At 55.8% G+C, this 22185-nt stretch overlaps 1 protein-coding gene across 5 annotated transcripts in view; it reads right to left on the bottom strand.

Annotated features, from left to right (window-relative positions):
- Window positions 1–22185, bottom strand: part of DPP6 (dipeptidyl peptidase like 6) — a gene marked incomplete at both ends in the record, with an annotated part of 1069187 nt that overhangs the window by 4118 nt on the left and 1042884 nt on the right. For all 5 annotated transcript variants that reach the window (XM_081243456.1, XM_081243458.1, XM_081243455.1 and 2 more), the window contains 5 exons: window positions 704–815; window positions 4561–4615; window positions 12755–12949; window positions 14911–14980; window positions 19381–19479. In XM_081243456.1, the coding sequence (XP_081099582.1) occupies window positions 704–815; window positions 4561–4615; window positions 12755–12949; window positions 14911–14980; window positions 19381–19479 (531 nt within the window). The remainder of the gene's footprint in view (window positions 1–703; window positions 816–4560; window positions 4616–12754; window positions 12950–14910; window positions 14981–19380; window positions 19480–22185) is intronic.

Below are 22185 nucleotides of genomic sequence, written 5' to 3'. Positions count from 1 at the left end.
TTGGGGCCGACGGCTGAGACTCCCTGCCGCCCTGACCCGAATGCCAGCTCCCAGAGCCCACAGAGAGGGCCTCGCCGACATTTAAAAACAGGGTGACGTCACAAAGCCCTTCACATTCAGAGAAAAGAGGCTGGCTGACCAGAGGGAGGACCCCCCCAGCAGTGCCCACAGAGCCATGTCCGTGCGGCTGCAGGCGGGGTCTGCCCGCCACACTAGGAGTCCGGTCGCAGAAAGGAGCTGGCAGGTGCCGGGGTGGAGGGTGGGCGGAGGGCAGGGCAAAGCCACCCAGGCCCCTGGGCAGCACCTCCCCCAGCCCTTCACCTGCCCCCAGACACCCCGCGCCGGACAGAGACCCAGCGCAGGGCCCCCGCCGCACTCCGTGGTCAGAGAAGAGGGGCGGGGGCGGCCCGGAGCCCCCTTCCCTTCTGCTCGCGCCACTCGCATCACTGCAAGCACGAGCACAGGCGCTGGGAGTGTTCTGGCTCCTGGTCTCGGGCGTCGGGAACGCGACTGAGGGGCAGCGGTGGTTTGACCACTTTCCGAGCAAGTGGCGTGAACCCCCTTCCCCCCTCCCCCAGGCCCTGTCTGTGAGGTTCCACCGCGGGCCTCGCCACCCTGTGGGTTATTGGACTGGGCACCGAGGGAGGGAGGCCTGGGGGCGGGGGCTGGGTGGGACCAGCGCCCCTCCGGTCGGGGCCCCTACCGTAGAGCTTGAAGTCTGTTATCGGGGAGAGCGCAGAGCCACAGGTGAAAACCGGGCCTTGATTCTCGCCCTTGGCTGGGAGGATGTAGGTGCTCAGGTACCCACCGTAATCCTGGGAATGAGCGGAAGGCAGAGAGAAGCGCAGGAGCAAAGTCAACAACTCACCCATGAAAACAGCCTCAGACAACGAGGTCAGTGGCTCAAGCAACCACTGTCACCTAGTTCGTTTTTTTAAAAAAATTTAATGTTGAAAAATTATAAGGGAGGTAAAAAGATGAAAGCAAATGCCTTTCCAGCTAAATATAATGCAAGGCAAGTATCCCCCTCCTGGGCCCCGTGTTCGAGTGACACGACGATGAGACGTGGCAGGGACCGTGGGGGGCGGCTGGGGACTGGAGCGCGGCGTGCACTGTGGGACGGCTGTCCAGCGCTCGGACGCGGCGCTCCCTGTGCCTCTCCCTTGCCTACAGGCAGAGCCAACCCACTTTCTGTGATTCTGAGGGCGGGCCCATGAGGAGCCTATGTCAAAGGGCTCCAGCACTGGTCGCCAGGATGCTCAGCTCAGGGGTCTGCCAGGGACAGACGTCCACACGTGTTGTGTACATGGGTCAGTCCTTCATTTCCTGTACTGCCCTTATTTGGGGCTGACATGAAAGACCCCAATTTCAACGTGAGCCTTCCAGAAAGAACAAAGCATTACACTGTATCTGCCGTGGGTGCTGGCTGGTCCAGATGTGCCTGTTTCCAGCAAGACCCAAAGGGAAGGGGGGGGCACAGATGTAATGTCTTGCTGAGCAAAGGTGGGCAGGGAGAGGCGTGAAGGCCCAGAAAACCAGGGTGTGGCACGGGGACTGTCAAAGGTGTGGGCGAGTGTGAGTGCGTGTGCTGAGGTGAGAGGGTGGCGTGTGTAGAACCCACATACCACATGCCAAACTCACTGCAGAATTAACTGTTTTTGATCAATATATTTAAGTTTGTTACATTATAATAGTGCTCCTTCAGTAGAACAGGAATATCTTAATGACAATAACAGTCTTTTTGGTTTCTGGCAAATAATATTCATGGTCAATGGAATCTCCAAGCCTTACCAGTCATTCTGCAGTTTGTTTTTTAAAATGTGTTGACTGACAACATCAAATGCTGGTGGGGATGTAGAGCAACAGGAACTCTCATTCATTGCTGGTGGGAACGCAACATGGTACAAACGCTATGGAGACAGTTTGGTGCTTTCTTACAAAACTAAAAACACCCCCTCACCATATGATCCCGTGACTGCACTCCTTGGTATTTACTCTCAGAAGCTGAAAACTTATATCCACACAAAAACCTGCACATGGATGACCAGAGCATCTTTGTTCATAACTGTCGAAACTTGGAAGCAACCAAGATGCCCTTTAGTAGGCGAGTGGATGAACTGTGGTGCATCCAGGCAGTGGATTATCTGGTGCTAAAAAGAGAGGAGCTATGACACTATGGGAAGATCTCGAGGAACCTTAAATGCTAAGTGAGAGAAGCCATCTGAGAAGGCTCCACACTATGTGATTCTGACTCTGTGACACTCTGGAAAAGGCACAGCCGTGGAGACGGTAAAAAGAGGAGTGGCTGCTGGGGGAGGGGAGAGAGGGGTGAAGAGGTGGCGCTCAGAGGATCTTCAGGGCAGAGAGACTGCTCTGTGCGATCCCGTAATGATGGAGACGTGCCATCACACATTTGTCCAAACCCACAGAAGGTACCGCCTCAAGAGGGATCCCTGATGTAAACTCTGGGTTCTGGGTGATGATGACGTGTCAGTGCAGGTTTGTCAACCGTAACAAAGGTACCAAATGGTGCGGTTTGACAGTGGGGGAGCCCGTGCATGCTGGGGGAGCAGGGGGGATTCTCTCAAGCGTGCTGTGAACCTGAAACTGCCGAATGCCCGTCAGCTAAAGGAATCGATGGCTTATTGCCTTGGAGGGGAGGCAATGACAGAGTCCACGACCCTGTATCTGAGGCGCCACTCAAAGAGGCGGAGACCCAGCAGGCAGAGTGGATAAGGGCGGTGACCAGCAAAGAGCACCACACACATCCTCGGCCTGTCTCAGGCACGGGGGTGTGGGCTGCGTTCTGAAGGACGCGTGGGCCCCCGTCCACACAGCACACGACACCCAGGCAGCTGAGTCTCCCACTTGTCCAGAGAGCCTCTTCACGGCTCCCTGACTCCTGCGTCTGCGTCCACAGTGACCTTTGAAAGGTCCAGGCGCGGGGGCCATGTTCAGGTGCCCACGTGCAAGGCAGCCAGAGGAGGGAGGCCAAGCTCCCAGGAGCAGAGGGCGTGTTTGGGGAAGAGCAGAGACTGGACAGAGGCTGACCTGGGCCCGGGCGCCCTGCCCTGAGCCGTGGTCAGTCTGTGGGGCAGTAACTTTCCCGTGGCGACGGGAGGTAAGAGCTGACGCCCCAAGTTACACTGTAAGTGATCCAACTGGCTCTGAGCTTCGCAGGCTGGGAGTGGCCTCCGCCAGCACAGAATGAGCCCTAGGACTCGGTGTCTAGGCTCCGCTCCGTCCCCTGGGCTCCGCCTTTGCTGCTGCACCTCCCGTGTGGGCGTGGGACACACAGCACGTGTGCTGGTACCTCCACAGGGCGATGCCTCGTCTCAGATGCACACGGCTCCCTCGACACCCTGGCTCAGAGGTGATGACGTAACAGGTATCTCTCCGGTTACCTGTTCATACCTCCACCTGCCATGGGGTCACTGCGAGGCCCCTCTGCAGGGCCTGTTCCCTCAGAGGGAAGACGGGTCTGTGTCTATCACTCTGTGCTCCTGCCTTGAGACCAAGAGCCCGCGGGTCCAGGCCACCTAACAACGGGGGAGGGGGCCAAGGCGATAGGAGGTGGTCCTCCAGGGAACCAACTCCCAGCCACGACCCCACCACACCCAGCTACGGCCCTCGGACGTGGGCCACCCCATGGAAGCGTCTCTGGTTTGACAGTTCAGTGCACGAACCTCCCCACCCGCTCCCTACCACGTAAGTGAACCTGCTAAATTAACGTGGTTACTGCACAGAAAGACATACAGAAATAAAGACTCCTGCCCCACTTCTTTCCTGGGGTACCACCCCGAGAGCCATGGCAGGCTTGTCTGAAAAGTAATTAGGAGCCTCACAGAGCACTCCCACAAGGATCTGGCTTCTTTTTATCTTTCCTTCCAGATGGTGTGAAAAGCAACACTGATACACAAGCTGCTCAGATGGGGGCTCCCTGTGCTGGGACCACTGAACATCTTGAGTTACTTGTAGTGAGGTGGACGGACACAGAGTCTGTCCTACAGAGTGAAGTAAGTCAGAAAGAGAAAGACAAATACCGTGTGCTCACACATATATATGGAATCTTAAAAAAAAAATGGTTCTGAAGAACCTAGGGACAGGACAGGAATAAAGACGCAGACGTAGAGAATGGACTTGAGGACACGGGGAGGGGGAAGGGTAAGCTGGGACTAAGTGAGAGAGTGGCATGGACATATATACACTACCAAATGTGAAATAGATAGCTAGTGGGAAGCAGACGCATAGCACAGGGAGATCAGCTCGGTGCTTTGTGACCCCCTAGAGGGGTGGGATAGGGAGGGTGGGAGGGAGACGCAAGAGGGAGGGGATATGGGGATATATGTATACGTATAGCTGATTCACATTGTTATACAGCAGAGACTAACACACCACTGTAAAGCAACTGTACTCCAATAAAGATGTTAAAAAAAAAAAAAAAAAAAGGCTCGCAGGCGGCCGGAGCCGAGATGTTCCCAGTGAATCAGGGTCAGGCCTGGGGGTGGTGCAGGTCAGGGCCTGAGCAGGGGGCGTGCAAACAGGGGCCAGCAACCTCACCTTCCCAAACACGGCCACGCGCGTCTTGTCAATGTACTGCTCCTTCAGCATCACCCTGCAAGGTCAAGGAGACAGGGGAGTTAGTGCGCGCCACGGCTGAGTCGTGCAACCCTGGGGTCTAGAGCCGTGTTCTCCAACCATTTCAAGGATGAAAACCCCTACTTTAATCAAAGGAAACATTGGAATTCTAATATCATTGGTCACTGCTTTTACTTTACGCAAAACTCAAAGCGCCCCTGCCATCACTGTGGGGCGGCCAGGCGTGTAAAGCTTGCTGGTTGAGAACCAGGAACGCGAAGCGGCAGAGGCTGTTCTGGAGACTCGCAGGCCCGCCTGGGTCCCCGTCTCCCTCACTTGGACCACGTCATGACTCCCAGCCACCAGGCTCTGGGCGGGTCCTCCGGGATCAGCAGGGAGAAAAGGCTCTCCGGGTGCTCGTCGGCTTCGAGTCAGGGCACCGGGTCCCCCTTCACCTGCAGGGTCCTCTGTCCCCAGCTCCTGGGAGGGGTCCCTGTCTTGGACCTGTTTGGTGGCAGAATCACTCCTGCCAGAGCTCTGCCTTGGATGCCACCAGCCCGGCACCCAGGCTGGCGCTGCCCGGTCCTGCCTTGTCCCTGCCCGCATCTCGCTGCTCTCCCCGTGGTCCCGTTCCCCCCCGAGTGGCTGGAATCTTTCTGGGCTCTGGGCCCTCACCGGGCAGCGGGAGTCCTGCCACCTGCCGGCCAGTGACTGGCTTCTTCCTGGGCCCTCCTGCAGCCTCTCCCCATCCGTCACCACCGCGGAGCCTCCGTCCCCCGGCTTCCTGTCACCCCAGTCTGCGTATTGCCTGGTGATTATTTTCTTGCGTCTGCCGTCTGGAGCCACCCGGTGCCCTCTGACCGCCCTTCTCAGCCGGGGGGACTGTAAACCTCCGGGTCCTGGGCCCTGAGAGCGCCCTATCCTTCTCCAGCCAAGTCTCCAAGGACGCCCACGTCCTGGGACCCGGCCTGCCCTTCCTGGTTGGAGCAGCGCTTCTATGACGATGTTGGAAGCAAACGGACCCCGTTCCCGGGGGTGGGAGGGGCAAGAGGGAGGGCCCAGCGTGGAGCAGCAATTGTCCTGACTTCTCATGATGACACAAATTCAGGTGACTTTTGTACTTTTATTACAGTCAGCCCTCCGTATCCACAGGTTCCACACCCACAGATCCAACCAACTGCGTATTGAAAATATTGAAAAAAAAATCCAGAAAATTCCAAAAAGCAAAACTTGAATTTGCCTCACCTTGGTAACTATTTACACAGCATTTACATTGTACGTACAACTGTCTACATAGCATTTACACGTAGGGGGGATTATAAGGGATTGAGAGGTGTGTATCTTAAGTACACAGGAGGATGTGTGATGGTTATGTGCATATGCTCCACCATTTTACAGAAGGAGCTTGGGCATCTGAGGACTGTGGTACCCACGTGGGTCCTGGAACCAGTCCCCAAGGATAATGAGGGCCAACTGTGTATTACTGTTTATTTTAATATATGAGTTTCCCCAAAGTATTTGTGGAAAATTGATGATTCATGCATGTTCATCCTGTGGATGGATCTGTTTGATTCCATTTCAGAATACTAGTGAGAACAAGAAAACTGGCCCCACTACCTTCCCGTCCTCTTCCCCCCACCCCTCGTCCCCATCCATCCCTTGAGCGTGTGTCATCTGTAAGCCTCAGTGCCTTATTGTCAGAAGCTTCCACTCTCAGAGTCAGGGTATCTTGTGTCCAATTCCTGCTCAGCTACTAAGGGGCTGTGGGACCTTCAGACATGTCACTGAAACTTTCTGGGGAGAAACAGAACAGGCTCCAGACACTGGGACACCAGGCTCAGTGCGGGGTGAGGCGCAGGACTGCAACAAGCAAGCCAACTCCAAGTCTGCATCCTACATGGGGCTCCCTCGGCCTCTCCAAGATGCAGGTACTCGGGAATGTGATGCCCAGGCTGGAGAAGCTGACGGCCCCTGGAGAGGATACACACCATATCAAGGGGTGTGGGTCTCTCCAATGAAGAGCTGGATGCCCTCCACCACCCTCGGTAAAGCCCACCTGCCAACAGCTCACAATCTGCACGCAGAACTGGCACCCCGGTTAGTGCCTCTCTTAAGAATGAAGAGGCAGCCAGGTTTCATCAGAAATGTAAAGAATCTTCCAGATGAGAGAGTCCAAACCCAAACCCAAACAACAACAAAAAAACCCAGAAAAACTCAGGAATCCAGAGGGAACAGAGATAATTCACTGAACAGAAGAAAATTGTCCTAATATATCTAGAAAGACAAAAAATATTGAACCAATTAGAGAAGAATAGTATGCTCTTGGATGAAGAGAGAAGGCTAGGGATTTTGAAGTGTCATGCCTGAAAATAAAGGTTCACCAGAAAGGCTGGACTACAGGAGAGAAAAGGTATGATGAGAATAAACCAGAAGCACCAAAATAGTACAATAAAAGTTCCAGAAAGAAAACAACAGAGAAAAGAGAAATTATCAGCACATTGTAGTAAAAACTTTCCAAGACTGAAGAACAATTATTCCCCAGACTGAAAAGTCCCACACCAATGGCTGAAATTTCAGGATACCAGGATTAAAGACATCCTTCTTCTAAAAAGGAGAAAGAAGCAGGCCATCTACAAGGATCAGCAAATAGAATGACATCGTTTTTCTCACCAGCAACACGTGGTGGATGATTCCAGGGCCTTCTAGATAGAAATGATTTTCTTTGTAGATTTTATATCTAGATAAACAATCATTTCAAATGTGGGAATAGAATAAAGACATTTTGAGATGTTTTCTAGATATATGAAGGAAAAAGTAAATAAAAAGGGAGACATGTATGTGTTGCTCTTTGGCCCATGACCCAGGGTGTGTGCCAAGGACCCAACATAGGAGGGTTGTGAAAAGGGCCTCAAAAGTGACCCTATAGACACCTGGTCCAAGTGGACCAGAAGAAAGGGGACTACAGCTCAAGAAAAGAAAGTTGGAACTGATAGATTACTAGTATGTTTGAGCATCTGGGAAGAATACTCATAGGAGCCCGAGTGGCATGCAGGAACTGGAAATATTATGAGCAGGTACCAACACATAGAAAGCTACCCAAATGAAAGACAAAGCGACACTTCAGGAACAATTAAGTGATGTAAAGGCAAGTAGGGCACGAAGAGACCACCAGGGTCTGAGGTCAGCACCATTTACGCAGTGAGCCGGCGCCTCAGACTGTTGCTCTAAGCAGGCAGTTGAGGTAACAGTTCTGGGAAGACGACGGTGCGGAGCAGCTAAATCCTCACCTGCGCCAACAGGAAGTCATGTGATGAGAAACTGTGACGTGATGGCAACTGTGCTCAGAAGAGACGAGGCGACACTTGATGAAGGAGGTGGCGCGGTTAGGGTGGCCGTCTCCGGGAAGCGGGGTGGGGGGCAGCTGGGCGAAGGGCAAGGGAATTTGTGTGGATCATTTAAGCCTTTGTTATGGGCTGAATTCTGCAAAATGTGTTGAATTTCTAATCCCCCAAACCTCGGTATGGGACAGTATTTGTCAATAGGGTCCACTGCAGATGTAATTAGTAAGTTAAGATGAGGTCACACTAGAGAAACTCGTGTCCTTGTAAGAGGAGGAGAGACAGAGAGCCAGGGAGGACACGGCCAGTGGAAGATGCAGGACTGGAGGGACGCAGCTACAAGCCAAGGACTGCCAGTGACCACGGGGAGCTGGAAGGGGCGAGGAAGGGCCCCTGCCCTGCGGGGGTTAGAGAGAGCACAGTGCTGCCCACACCTTGATTTTGCCATTCCAGCCCTAGGAAACTAACGCAACACTTTAATACTTCTGCTTTTTAAAAACATTGTGCAGGTATCATAGGATAGCCTGGCAGACTTCAAGTCACGCCTGCTGGGCTTAGGAGTTGGAGGTGTGTGCAGACGCATGCACATACACACACACACACTCACACAACCTAGGTTGACCTTCAAAGCACGGCAGGCATGCCTACACACGTGGAACCATTGAATACGTTTCTCCAAGTTTCTGAATTCTCTTCTCATGACCCAAATATCTGATACACAGACGTGCGTTTGGGAATAGCTGGTGAAATGGTCAGCCTGGCCCCATGAGGATTCTGCCCCACGGCCCGAGGCCCAGACCACGACTGCCAGGATCGTGCAGCAGAGTCTGGGGAGACCACGGAGCGTGGTGTGAGCCACGTGAGCCTAGAAGGGCACGGGGCAGGGGTCTCAGGCGCTATTCCAATTCATAAAGTGTATCGGATTTTTATTCTCAGCCCCACTTCCACATTCGCAGGCAGCCTCTGGTCTCTGGCAATCCCTTCATTTAACTACCTGGCGATTCACTTCCTGATCTAAAAACCACAGGCCTTGGTCATGATCCTCATTTGTAAAGTACTCAGGAGTCTCCCAAGGAAAACAGTTTTCTCCAATATCAAATATTTTTATAATCTTTTGCTATATTTCCACTCATCAGCGGGCAGTTCCTGTGTGATGGCTGTTGCCTGGAGAGCAGTGGGGCCCTGAGGCGGGCCAGCCTGATCCAGGCGTAGGCGCGTCTTCTGTCACTGGGATGCTCTGAGGCACGGCAAGGCCCCGGCGTCCTTCTCGATGGAGCAGGCGCTGAGCTCGGCTCCACGGCAGGGTCTGCAGAGGCCCCGAGTGAGGACGGGGGAGGCTCCAGCCTCCAGAAGCGCGTCTGGGGGAGGTGGGCTGACACCCTGGGAGCAGCGGTGCTCACACCTTCCAACCTTCCGCGGGTCCACACCGTCTCAAGCTGTCCCCGCCAGTGACCGGCATGGGGTCCTCCGAGGCCCGCCTCAGCTTGGCAGAGACGCTCGCAGCCCAGCTGCCACGGGAAGCCCGCTCTCTGTGTCCAGTCCTTTCCCGTGTCAGAGCCCCTGCAGTCTGACGGCTCTGCCCCTGCTGCGCTCTGGGCCCCGCGTCCCGCACAAACACACCTTCTGCACGTCTAAGTGTGTGTTGGCACCGCTTCCTGGGGACCCACGCTGACGCAGGTGTCACGGACCACACAGCTGCTCTCAGCACCTTCAGAGTCGGGGAGCCTCACAGCCAGAGACTTGATGGGGCAACAAGGAGGGGCCCGTGGGAGGAACGTGGTCAGCACGTGTCCTGCCCTCTGTGGGGGGCAGCAGGGTGTCGTGAGGGACACAGAACTCGCCGCCCCGCTCCACGTCCACCTCCGCATCTGTTCACGGACAGATCTTGCTGCCCCTGCTGCAGACATGCTTCCTCCACGGCATGGTGCTGCCCCTGCCCTCCCGGGGACCCTGACAGCCCCAGCGTACCCCCACCGATCCCCTGGATCTTCCTAACCCTGCCATATGCCTTTGAAGACGTGTACATTATTTCTCTTTCCTTAAATCACCCCATTTGAATGTTTCCTGCCAGGACTCTGACCCATAAAACCTGCTACACCGCTACCAGCATTACGGTTCTGAAAAATAAAGGTGGCCTTGTCACCTCCTTGCTAAACTCCCCTGGGGGACCTCTGCTGCTGGGAGGGCAGGCGCGGCTCTGGAAGAGGGTGTGGGAGGGTCTCAGCCCACCCATCTCCAGGCATCCCCTGGCCCCAGCGCGGCCCATACTGGGCTTACTGGGGGCCCTGGACCTCATGCACCTTTGTTACCGGGACCGTTGCTCACAGCATTGTGTCGGTGTGGACTGCGCACCCGCACTCCCTGGGCAACCCCCACTGCCCTGTGAGGTGGGGTCTTGGCAGAAAGCCACCTCCTCCTGGAAGCCCTCCAGGCAGGGCTGTGCCCCTCTGCTCGCAGACCACCCGTCCACCCGTTTGGTGGCCCTCGCCTGGGAGGGACATGCTCGGCAGCTGTGGTCGGGGGACAGCCCCTGGGCTCCAGGGCTTCCTCCAGGTGATGGAGGAAGTTGGGACAACTGCCCGGGGGTGGGGAGCTTTGGGGAGCTCGGGTGGGGGGCTGGTCTCAAGGTCTCTTAAACTGAACAGACTGGGCTATTTCTTTCTAATGAAAATACAGACCCAGATCCTAAATAAAGCTTCGTAGAGTTTTCCATGGCTTGACACTCTAGGGAATCAGCTTCCGGAGAAGGTCTGCGTGGCTGCTGATGGCTGTAAGGCTTGTGATGGTTGTGTTCCTGTTCCTGGAAGCCTCAGTGGCTTAAGAGCTGACATTATTTACTGTTGTTCTGGAACAGGTTCTGCCCCGTTTTTGAACAGATGGCCGATCAATCCCTTATTTTTAGAAACACCATGAGTGTGAAACAGCCTGTGCCCTCTCGTCCCCTGCTCAGAGTGGGGCGGCCACACCAGCCAGGCTGGCAGGATGTCTGAAGGACGCCACGTCCTCCCCCAGGGCCTCGGGGGGCCCGCGAGGCCCCCGGGCTTCCTGGGAGGAGTCAGAGCAGGGCGGCAGGTGGGGAAGGACGAAAAGAGGGGGGCTCCGAGGGAGGGGGCCCTGCGGTCAGCCTGGTGCCACGCCCCCCGAGCCTGACCTGGGCCCACGTGCCTCTCCAGAGGGGTCCCTGTGGCCCACGTGCCGCCTCTGCCTCTCCTCCTCTCCCGGCTGTGTTGTCACCACCCTTCCTTCCTCCGCCCGGGGCGGTGGACCGGTCCCCAGCCCACCGGGTCTCAGGGGGGTTGCCCCCACTGCTCCTGGGTGATGCTTCTGGGTTCAGGCAGACAGAGGAGAGGTTTGTTGGGTGCCCCTGGGGAAGCTCCTCCCTTCCTTCCTGGAGGTTTCTGGAAGTGGCTCAACCTGCTGGCGGTGCTCTGGCAGCCGCCCTGTGAGCGTGAGAAGAAGAGGCTCAGCACAAGGCCATGTGCTTGGCTGAGCGGAGAGACGAGAGAGCCAGGCCTTCAGTGGCACCGTCGGGTCCCTGAGCAACCAAGCTGAGGCCTGACGTCCCCCTGGACTTCCAGCGCCAATACACTGTTGTGGTTTTAAAGCACGTTTCACACTGGGTGTGTGTGTGCGCGTTGCGTCTGTGCTGTTGTTAACTTCCAGGCAGAAGCATCCTGACGGGCGCGCCTTCCCAGACTCGGGTCCTCAGCCATCTCTCCTACCCGTTCTCTGCCTGTAGCACATGCTGGTCTGATCATGTCGCCTCTCTTCACCAGCTCACGACCCCCTTGAGGAGAGTGGGCCATTTGTTCATGCACTCATGGTTTCATCCACTTAGAAATTATTTACTGAGCAACACCACGTGCCATCAATCTTTTTAAAAACAAGGGAGAAAATGTTCTGAAAAGTCAGTAAAGTGAAATCTTTTAAACCTTCAGAGCATACAGTCATGATGACACATGGGCTGCAATGTCCAGCTTTCTTACAGCCCTTCAGTCAACACGTATTCATCGGGGCGCTGTATGCCGCCCGTTCCAGACGCCCAGCGTCCAGCCTCGCGCACCCTGATTCACAATGAGGATGACAATCGTGTGACATGCCCTTCTTGTCCCTCCGAGCACCGGAGTCTGTGGGTCTGGCTGCATCTCCCGGGTAAAGTCACGTTTGGCCCTACGGTCCGCTGTGCCGTGAAACTGTGAAAACTCTATTTCTACAGACGCGCCTGCAGGCCAGTTAGTCAGGCACAGGTTCTTGATGTCTCTTATTCCGGGGCAACAATAAAATTCAATCAGTAACTTTGAGTATCAGTCCCCTTTCTGTTCTCGGTGACACTCTGTCAGTCCTGCGGCCTCGGTGACAGGGATGTGAAGAAACCAAGGGACAAAACGTGCCCGTCAGCGGGGCTGAGTGGGGGTTCTGACTTGCCGCCTGGAAGCACAGGGGGTCCTTCCTCAGGAACGCGGTGACCCGCTGCATGGCTCCAGCCCCACTCACGTCCTCTCTCTCTCGTGCCCCCGGCTCTCCCCCCGTGATCAGGGGCCAAGGTCTACAACCACAGCACGCCCACGTCACGGTCTCTGCACCCCGTTTCAATCAGCGAAACGGACAGGCCGCCGAGCTATGTGATAACGAATATACAACTCTCTGGGACAAGATTACTAGCAGGAATTCACTGCGGAATTGCCCGAAGACGTTGTAAGTACGAGCAAATCGCAGGTGAACTGTGTGTTGACAAGAAACACGCGTCTGGAGAGGACCACGGCGCAGCCCAGATAGGAGCTGCGGACGCCCCCCCCCCGCTCTCCCCCCGTTCCAGGGGTGCCTCCGGGGGTCCTCACCTCACAGCCTCCATCTGGTCCTTCTCCTCCAGGGAGCCCAGCCTCCGCTTCACCTCGTGCAGCAGCTTGGTCCCTTGGAAGCCGCTGCCACGGCCATCGCACTTGACCACCACGGCCCCGTGACTACTCACCATCACCGTCTCCCAGCTCACCTCAAACTTCTCAGTCACGCTCTGGCTCCCCGGGGCGCCATCCCTGGAAAGACAGGCCAGGGCTTGGCACGTGGCTTGCAGCAGCGGCTGGTCCAGCCGACATCAGGTCCGATGATGCTTCCCCAGGGGCTGGCAGTGCCCTCCCCGGAGGGCGCCCGAGACCCCGGCCATGACGCCCAGCTCCACACCTCTGCACACCCGGAGGGCAATGGGGAAACTGAGCTCCCAGGACCACCCCGAGCACGAGGTCACCGAGGGGCATGTTCTCGGGGAGAGGAACTTTGGAAAGTCCTTCCACGTCCCCCCCTTGGTTGGTCTCCCCACACGGCCTGACTCATCCTGCCCTTCCTGGGCGCAGTTTCCCAGGCTGCCGCCTTGGTCCCCATCATGTGTTGCTCCTTCCGGTGGCTCCTGGTTTGAAGGAATTCCCTCCGTCTGGTTCGCTCCAGAGCAGAGCCTGTGGCTCACCTGGGTGCCTTCCTGTCCGTGTCTCCGGGGGCAGCCTGTCCACCGCACCCCGCAGAGTATTGCCCAAGCACTTAGCTGGGTGGGGTGTGGGTTCTCTTGTTCTCGTGGCTTCCCTGTTTCCCTTCTGGGGGCACGACCGCGTGAGCTCAAGTCACCCACGGCGTGTGTTCTCACCCGGGACTCGGCCAGAGCTGCCGACGGGCCTTGCAGCTGGGGACACGGCCTTTGAACGTTCACTAGCGCTAACAGGGGTGAGGAAGAAGCTTCTAAGTGACTTTCCTTCTGGAGGGGACAGCGTGAGCAGGAGGGACAGCCAGCGCCAGGCCCAGGGCCCTCAGAAACGGCAACACACGCAACGCCCCTCCTGAGGCCACAGCTACTGCACCACTGTCATGCTGGCCTTCTGCTGAGACAGGAGTGCAGGCAAGGGGTGTGTGTGTGTGTACGGGTGTGTGGTGTGTGTGTATGTGCTGTGTATACTGGTGTGTCATGTGTGTATGTACTATGTATACTGGTGTATGTGGTTTGTGTGTATATGTGAGCATGTGTGTGTGTGATGTGTATATTTGTGTTGTGTGTGTATGTGTGTTGTGCACATGTGTATATATGTGAGAGTGTGTGTGCTGTTGTGTGTGTTTGGTACATTCATGTGGTGTGTATATGTGTGAGTGTGAGTGTGTGTGTGTGTGTGTGTGTGTGTGTGTGTGGTCGCTGGCAAAGTCCAGACAGTGAGGACAGCGGGTTAGTCGCAAGCTGGGGCAGCACAGTGGGTCGTGGCCAGGCGTCCTCACAATGCAGCCTTCGTCACTGAGGGCTGGGCCCCAGGCCGGGTGCCAGGCAAGAAGCACAGGGTTAGTCAGGCTCCGGGTGGGTGATTTCACTGTGGTCCCTGAAGAGCCCCAGTGCAGGCCCCTGCTCTCCCCTGGACCCTTTCACATGAAGACGGGGCTGCGTCCTCAGAGGCCCCGAGGCTCAGTGTCTCCTCTGTCCCATGGCCACTCATGCACCCGAGCAAGCGGGAGCCCTAATCAGGACCCAGTACCGTCAGAGGTGCTTAGAAAGCTCTTAAGTCGTTCTCGACATCTGAACCAGAAGCTTGCTAATTAGCACAAGGCAGATCTGAAATCATCCTGAGGGCCAATGCCTGGTGTTCAAGGCCGCCTGGTGGCACTGGAGGAGCCGCTGGCCCCAGCGAGACCCTGCCAGGCCCGCCTCCGTTTCTGGGGGCCCCGGGGCCCGGGGTGACCTCGGGTGCATCCGTCCGCCCTGCACGGTGAGGTTGGGCTCCCCATCAGCTTTCCTGCTGTCCCTGGGGCCGCTGACCGGCCACCGAAGCACGACTCCAGGAATGTGACTCAAGTCCTGCACTCACTGTGGCAAATCCCCCGAAATCGACTGGGGCCCCACCTTCCTTTGATGTCTGGGGTCGGGGGTTGTTACAGAAGGAGCCTGCTGAATTGTTTCCAGTGATTAGTTTGCAGTGGATATCAGCCTCCCCTTACCATCTCCTTGAGAGTTTCACCCTGGGATACTTACACCACCAGGAGCAAGGGGTAGTGGGTGGTGTCGGAGAAGGTCGCTGGCTTGAGGATCTGAACCGGCAAGTCTAGGCAGAAACAGAACACAGGGCAGCATGTCAGGGGCCAGGAAGGGAGGGGTGGGATGGGGGCTGGCTGGGTGTGCCCGCCCTGGGGTGTGCTCCCAGGGGCCTGGGAGACAGGCACCCTGGAGGGTTAAGGCTGGTCCTCCACAGGGGCACTGCGGCTCACTCTGGACTTGGGGAAAGCACCCAACCTCTTTAAAGCTTAGTTTCTCCATCTGAAGCTTAGCTGCAATCTTGCAAGCAGGAAAGTGTTGAAAAGCAGAAAAGCGTGGACCACTGTGAGCACTTGCTGACAGCAAAATTCCAGGCGAGGGTTGGGGGGAGATGAACCCCCAGGGCAGCGTGCATGTCCCTGCCGGGCAGCACCCTCCAACAAGTAGTTAAGTGGGGACAGGTGGAGACTGAGGGCGGGGTGGGGTGAGGCAGGGGGCAGCGGCTCTGAGGAAGAGGCTAGAGCTGTGGGGAGCCTCCGTGCAAAGCCAGGGGCTGTGTGGGCCTCCCCGTTTGCAGGCTGGAACTGGGCAGGTCCGGCTGCCTGCGGAGCCAGCGGGAGGGAGCTGGTGCAGACGTGGGTCCTGCAGCCAAGGTCCTTTGGATCTGGTCCTTGGCAACCAGGATCCAGTCTGGGAGGGAGGGGGCCGTTTCCCTCACTGCTTTCTCTGTTCTTCCCCAAACAAACCTTCCTGCCCAAGTTAGAAATTGTTTATTGACGTTAACTACAGCCCAGATGAGCAATTAAATTGGAATTAGTGGCTTTTTCAGTACAATTACTGTAGATGCACCCCAGGCTGGGGGTTGGCTTAGCAGCCTGCTCTGACCAGGGTCTCATTGCTGATTCTGGCTGAATGTTAATGGCTTGCAAATTAGATCAATGGCCCAGGGACCCTGGACTTTATCACTGAAATATCCATAAAACATGGGCTGGGCTGCTTTCTGCCACTGATAAGCCCATGGGCAGGCTTTGGCCACAAGCGGCTGAATACATTCAGAGAGTGTTCCTGCAGTTGGAATGCTTCTCTAAGGGAAGCCTTAGCCTCCGGTAGCATTAAATGAAAAACAAAGCATAACAAAATAAAAACAGGTCCGTAGGGCGACATCTTTCAGATTTCCTGGGACCCCAAGGGGCGAAGGGCAAACGCCGGCCCTGCACACAGCTGTCTCTGCTCTCCTCGCATCTGCGTCCCTGTTTACCCACAAGTAAAGCCTCACCCTGGAAAGAAACTTCATGTGCAAGGGGGGCCGGGAGTTTGCTATTTTTTTCTAAAGACCCTTTTCTGCATTTTTGGAGGAGGGGATGGCAGGCACCACACCCCTTAGTGCTCTGGGGTTTGGGAAACATGGTGTGCAGAGTGGATGGAGGAGGGCCCTGGGCTAGAAGCTGAGACAGGATCCCGTGAAGGAGTATGATCTGGCCTCCAAGGCTGTGGTAGGAAGTGACAGATGGGAGGAAACTTGCTGATGGGGGACGGGGGCGGGGGCAGCAAGCTGAGGTCTGACCGTGGAGGTTGACGGGCCTTATAGGGCGTGACCTGTGCAGTCACACAGGCCTGTGCGAGAGCCCTGGCTACACTGGAAGCTCTGCTGTCGTAACAAGCCCCCCGTGTTCGTTTTGCTCGGGCCCTGCACGTTACGGGGCCTGCCTGAGGTCTGCAGATAAAGACGAGGGTAGAGGGTGTGGGGCCAGACCTGTGGAGGTTGCTTGCTCACTCATCCACCCTCCTAAACCTCCATCCTTCCTTCCCTGCATCCCTGCATCCACTATCAATCTGAAGTCATCTTGTTTTCTTGCCTCGGGTTCTTCCTTATAAAAGGAAAGCACTAAGATAAATATCCAGTTAATCTGAGGGCTCTCATGAGCTTGATCTGTCCTGAGTGACTGGACTCCAGGTTCTGCGTGGCAGTTTGAACCAGTCACTGATGCCATCCCCACGGGCAGCCCAGACATTCCTTTGACCCATTTCCTGGCAATACGAAGTCTCAGCGATGGGGCTGTCTGTACAAGACACCCTGTATGATCAGAGTCGCTCTCTTTACAGAAAACAGCTCGGCAGGGAAGAGGCGGGGACTTGAGAAGAACAGGTCAGGAGCCGAGTCTCCAGTGCACACGCCCCAGGGCAGCAGAGGTTCTGCTTCCTGCCTGTGGGTGGCTGGTTTCAGGCCTGTCTGACTCGGGGTCGGCCGGTTTCTGTCCCAGTGAAACAGCTCACGGGCTCCTGTGGTGGGTTCCCCCGGTCTCCCCGCTCTGCCTTATCGTGTTAGAGCTGCGACTCCTGCAGGTCTCCTGAGCCCACTTTCAGCCTGCACTTGCGTACTTCCTGCCCCTCATTTCTGTTCTGTGGTTCCCCCAAGCCCTGATAACGGGCATCTGTGGATGGCCCAGTTCCTCTGTCTCCCTCTTTCTGACTGACAGCTCCTCTCCCGCTCAGGACTGGACGTGCTTGAACCCAGCCACCTGGGGCTGTGCTCCCTGGACACGCAAAACTGCCCTCGGTTCCAGAGCCGAGTGCATCCTGTGGGACCTGCGTTCGTCTCAGGGACGTTGAGAGAAACCCGGACCCGGAGAGGCGGTGGGGATGGCCCTGGCCTGTGGGCAGTGATGTCCCCGCCGGGCATGACTGCAGGCTCCACTCATGCCTCTCCTAAGTCTATCTCTCCTCCCGCCTCAGGCCCTTCCTTCTTGTTTCCTCCATCAGCCCCTCATCAGAGTGAGTGCACACGGGCCACTGTAAGAGAAAACCTCTGCACCCGTGGGCCCGGGGGAGAGGGGTTGAAACACATCCTATTTTCTGACTTTTCTGTCTCAGGTGAATCTCTCTCCCTACCTGTATCTCTAGCGATGTTTAGAAAGGTTCCCATATAGTGTGATTCCGTGTGGCCCAACGATTGGACCAGGATGAAGGTGCTGGAGGGTAAGGGCCCCCCTGTCGGCTGCCACCTGGGACAACCCCGCGGCTAGAATTCCACCAGCCTCCCGACCCACCCACGACCGACCATGCCGATGCTTCTCCCTCCTTCTCCCCTCTTCTCCGCCAACCGAAAGCGACTCCAGGAACCCGTTCAAGTCCCACCTTGCTGGGAACCTTCACGGGACCCCAGTCCATTCCCACGCTCTCCCCTGAGCTCCTGGGCCATTCCTTTCTGCTCTGAAGGACGCAGCTTTACGGGATGCACTGTCTGGGTGGGTTTGCTTTTGTTCCACAAGCTGAGCCTTGGTTCCTGCCCTTAGGGGCTCACGGTCTGTCAGGTGGCTGGGTCCAATCTAACAAGGGGTGCTGAGTGATACTCCAGGGCCCACCAGCCCTAGTGACAAGCCGCTGTCCCACTGAAGGGACAGGGCAGACAAGGAGCTTCCAGACATGGGCTGGGGCGGCAGACACAGGCTCGCGCTACCACCTGCCCACCCCCGGCCCAGGCCTGCAGTTCAGGCATCACTAGTCAATCTCCGCACTCTTTTCCACTGATCCCTGGCGACCTTCTAAGTTAGCTCAGGAGATGAAGTCTATTCACCAACCTCAGAGACGAGGGGCAGGTGGTACCTGAGTGGACGACTCAAAGATGACTTCAAGGTTTGAAGTCTAAGTTATCTGAAGCCAGTCAACACAACTGAAGGATGTCATGCTCAAAAGGAGGAGAGCGTGGAGGGGGACACAGTGCTGGGGAAGGACGGTGAGATGAGTGTGGAGCATTGTGCGCTTGAGGTTCCCAAGGGCAGATGCCCGGTGGGTGGCGAAGCTCCGGGCTGGGCTGATGGGGGACAGTCTGCAGAGGTGAGGAGGCTACGAGAACCCTGCTTCCCTCCAGGAGATGCAAGTCCCATTCCAGCCAGTGCTCTGGGGTCCTCGGGGCCTAGGGGTGCCTGCTGCAGAGCACGTGCTCGTAAAAGCTCATTGAATGACTGAACAGACAGTTCAAGAGGGAGGACACAGGCCAAGGCAGAGCGCCGGATGGTCATGGGCTGCACCAACCACCAACCCCTCATGCTGTGTTTCTCCAGCTTCCAGGACGCCCCTCAGCCCACGAGCAACGTTTACAGGTAAGATGACGAAGCACTAAGAACATCAATGGCACAGAAAGGGAGTTTCCAGCGGGGAGACCTCTTCCTGGATGGTATCGTGACCTGTTCCGCCCCAACAAGGAGGGGGTTTCCGTCTGGGGTCTTGTCTAAACCGTCAGCCTCTCGAGGACAGAAATCACATGCTCCTGTCTCTGTGTCACAGAGTGAGCATGCTAGCTGTGAGCGCGGCCAGCTCAGCGTGAACTTCCCCCAGCCCCCGGTCCCCCTCGCTGGGGAGGATGCAGTTCTAGCCCGTGCTCCCCCGCAACCCCCCACCCGGCAATCACGGTCAGGCTGTTTCAGAGCAGATGCTGGTTTTCCCGTTTAAAGGAGGAAACATAGCACTTACTGTAGTCGTCAATCTCGATTTTCCTGTATTCTACTTTAGGCATCTGCCGGTCGTTTATGGCTTTCTGTACGTGTTCATTTGTTTCTAGATCAAAAATTTCTGAAAGAGAGAAAAAAATGACACACTCAGATTCAGTAACCGCTTCTTGACCCCATGAGTCTTCACGCGCCTCCTGTCACTAGCTCCTACGTCAGAGGAGAGGGCCACCGGGTCCACGGCTGGAACCAGGGCTGCACACATTAGATCGTGCGCTCAGGTCCCAGCAAGAGGGGAGAGTCTAGCTCAGGTCAGGGGCTCCAGGCAGACGGCAGGTTCTTCCACTGGGTCCAGTGCTCCTGCCCCCCGGCAATCCTCACTCTCCACGGCGTTTCTCCCTCTCCCACACACACATGTTGCTTCAGGTGTGCTTGGTCTCAAGAGTGTTGGTTTTGGGAGACCGACATCGTGCCTGTCAGGACAAGCGGTTTTACAAATGTAGTGGCCTCAGTAACACTACAGAAAGGAGAGTAGAAGCTGGAGCGTGACCGTTATTACGTTTTCCAGGAAAAGTGGTTGGGCTCGGGTTTCTTGCCTTAGTCATAGGGGGTCTGGCTTTGGGGACCTTGGTCTGGACGGTCACTCGAGCTGGCAGTGAAGCCACATGAGCCGCAGTGCAGGGGGATTGGCCCATCTCCCTTGGAGTCTGAGAGGCGGCTCCACCCTGACCCGCACCATAGACACACCAGCTCTGTGACCCTTAGGTTGTAACAGCTCAAAAGGCCCTGGCTGTGACCCTCTACCCCCATCAGCCCTCTTCACTGATCCCCTGTGGATGTGGCCCTTCTGTTACGTGTCAGACTTCCTCCATCTAACACGTAACAGAACCCACCCCACTTCTTTTCTCCCCTCTCACCTCAGTCCTACCTGGGGACAACTTGTCCTTCATTTGAAAGGAAGTTTTATCTTTAAGGGGCTCGACATTTGGCTCGACACGTCACTTTGAAACATTTGTGAACATTTTAAAGAATAAGCTAATCTCACAAGCATCCTCCATGATAACTGCCTTTGAGGACAGCGGGCCCTGCACGGGCGTCCGCTCCACACAGGCTGGGCAGGTGAGTCATTGCTCATGACCAGGACCTCCAGCAATGAGTGTCTTATCTGTGGAGCCATGAGGATGGCCTCTGAGCAGGATCAGCAAACTTCTACGGGGGCAGAGGCAACTGAAAGTTCCCAGGGCTGGTGACAAGCAAATAAACAAAACAGAAGATGTTTTTCAAGTTTGCTGAGCACGTATTTGGATATTCAGCTTTGGTGAAAAGGTGAGGGGAGAAATGGTGAAACTAACACTCAAACAGGTAGGGTTAAAAAAAAATCTGAAGTGGGACCCCCGCCACATAGCACGCAAGAAATGCGGTCCTTTGTGGAAAGCCAGAAGGGACCCTCGACCTTGTGGTCACACATGCAAGTTCGGGAGGGGATGCCCGACCCTGGCATGGTGTGCCTGCCCTACTGCCTGCCCAAACTCCTAACAGAGCAGAGAAAGCACTCATTTCCCTGAGTCCAAATGCCCTCGGCCCTTTAACACAGCATTCCAGGCATACACAGTCTGTTGAGAGGAGTTGGTTTAGGAGATATTAACTATCTATTCTCCATGTTCTATGCACACTTATAGGGCAGGAAGATTAGAAGGGAGCTCCACAAGATAATGAAAAAGAATAGCACTCTTCAAGTTCTTTGCTGCCTCAGGGCCTTTGCACTTGCTGTCCTATGTTTCTGGCTCTTCCCCCCACCCCATCAAGTCAAACATCACCTCAAAGAGAAGCCCTGACCCTTCACCTCAGGTACCCCTCTCAGGTGCACTTAACACCAACTCTAGGAGATTTGGTCATCTGCCTGGCTGACCTTATCCCACCCAAGGCATCAGTGTTCAGTCCCATCCCAGGAACAAAACACACAAGTTTCCAGGAACATGAGTACACAGAGCTGTTTGTGGAAATCTGACTCATATCCCGGAAATGATGCATCTTCACAGCAGCCGAGTTTGGGCTTCGACCCACGTCTTTCTTCCTTTTCCCACATGGAAAGGACTGAGAGGTCCTCCTCGGTGTCTCAGAAAGCCCGAAGGCTCTCAGAGGTTCCCGGCGCTCAGACCTCTTAGCGGTAAGAGCTGAAGCGATTGAGGCCTGACTATTAAGCACTGCTTCCCCCACAAAGCAAAAAAAACCCCAAAACCGAAGCACATTTTTATTCAATTGATTGAAAAGTGGACAGTGCTTGAAGGACTAATGGTACACCCAAGTTACTATTTAGTTAATTCTGGGAATTGAGGAAATTCATCGAGGCAACCCAAATCCAAGCTTAGCGTAGGAGCCGGAGCACAGACCTTACAGGGTCTTCTGGAAGCCTCAGCCCTCTGGACCGTGACCTGGACCTCTCTGCCTGCCTATGAGATAAGCCCCGGTGGAGACAGGGGAGGGACTCGGGGTGTGCGAATGTGGGTCAGACCAGAGAAACGGACACTCGTGAGGATGAGGGAGTCATCGGGAGCCCAGGAAGAATGTCTTCAGGGTCAAGAGCAAGGCTGAGTCCTTTGCTGCCAGAGACGCAGCACTGAGCTTCTGCTTCTGGGGGGTGGACAAGGCTCCAGTAAGGGCCGACCTGGATGATCAAACTTCACAACGAAGAGACCTGGTGCAGCCTCTCAAGGTCTGTTATAACCTTCTCTCCACGTGTCTGCATCGGGATTTGATATTTCTGACACCAGATGAGCCTGAAGGAGAAGCTTCGTGCTCAGGTTTGACGTGCTGCTTTGCAGCCTACAAG

The sequence above is a fragment of the Mesoplodon bidens genome (genome assembly GCF_964165515.1).
Source record: "Mesoplodon bidens genome assembly, chromosome: 9".
Taxonomy (NCBI): domain Eukaryota; kingdom Metazoa; phylum Chordata; class Mammalia; order Artiodactyla; family Ziphiidae; genus Mesoplodon; species Mesoplodon bidens.
Note: the sequence above shows the minus strand (reverse complement) of the source record. Positions and strands in the feature narration are given on the sequence as shown.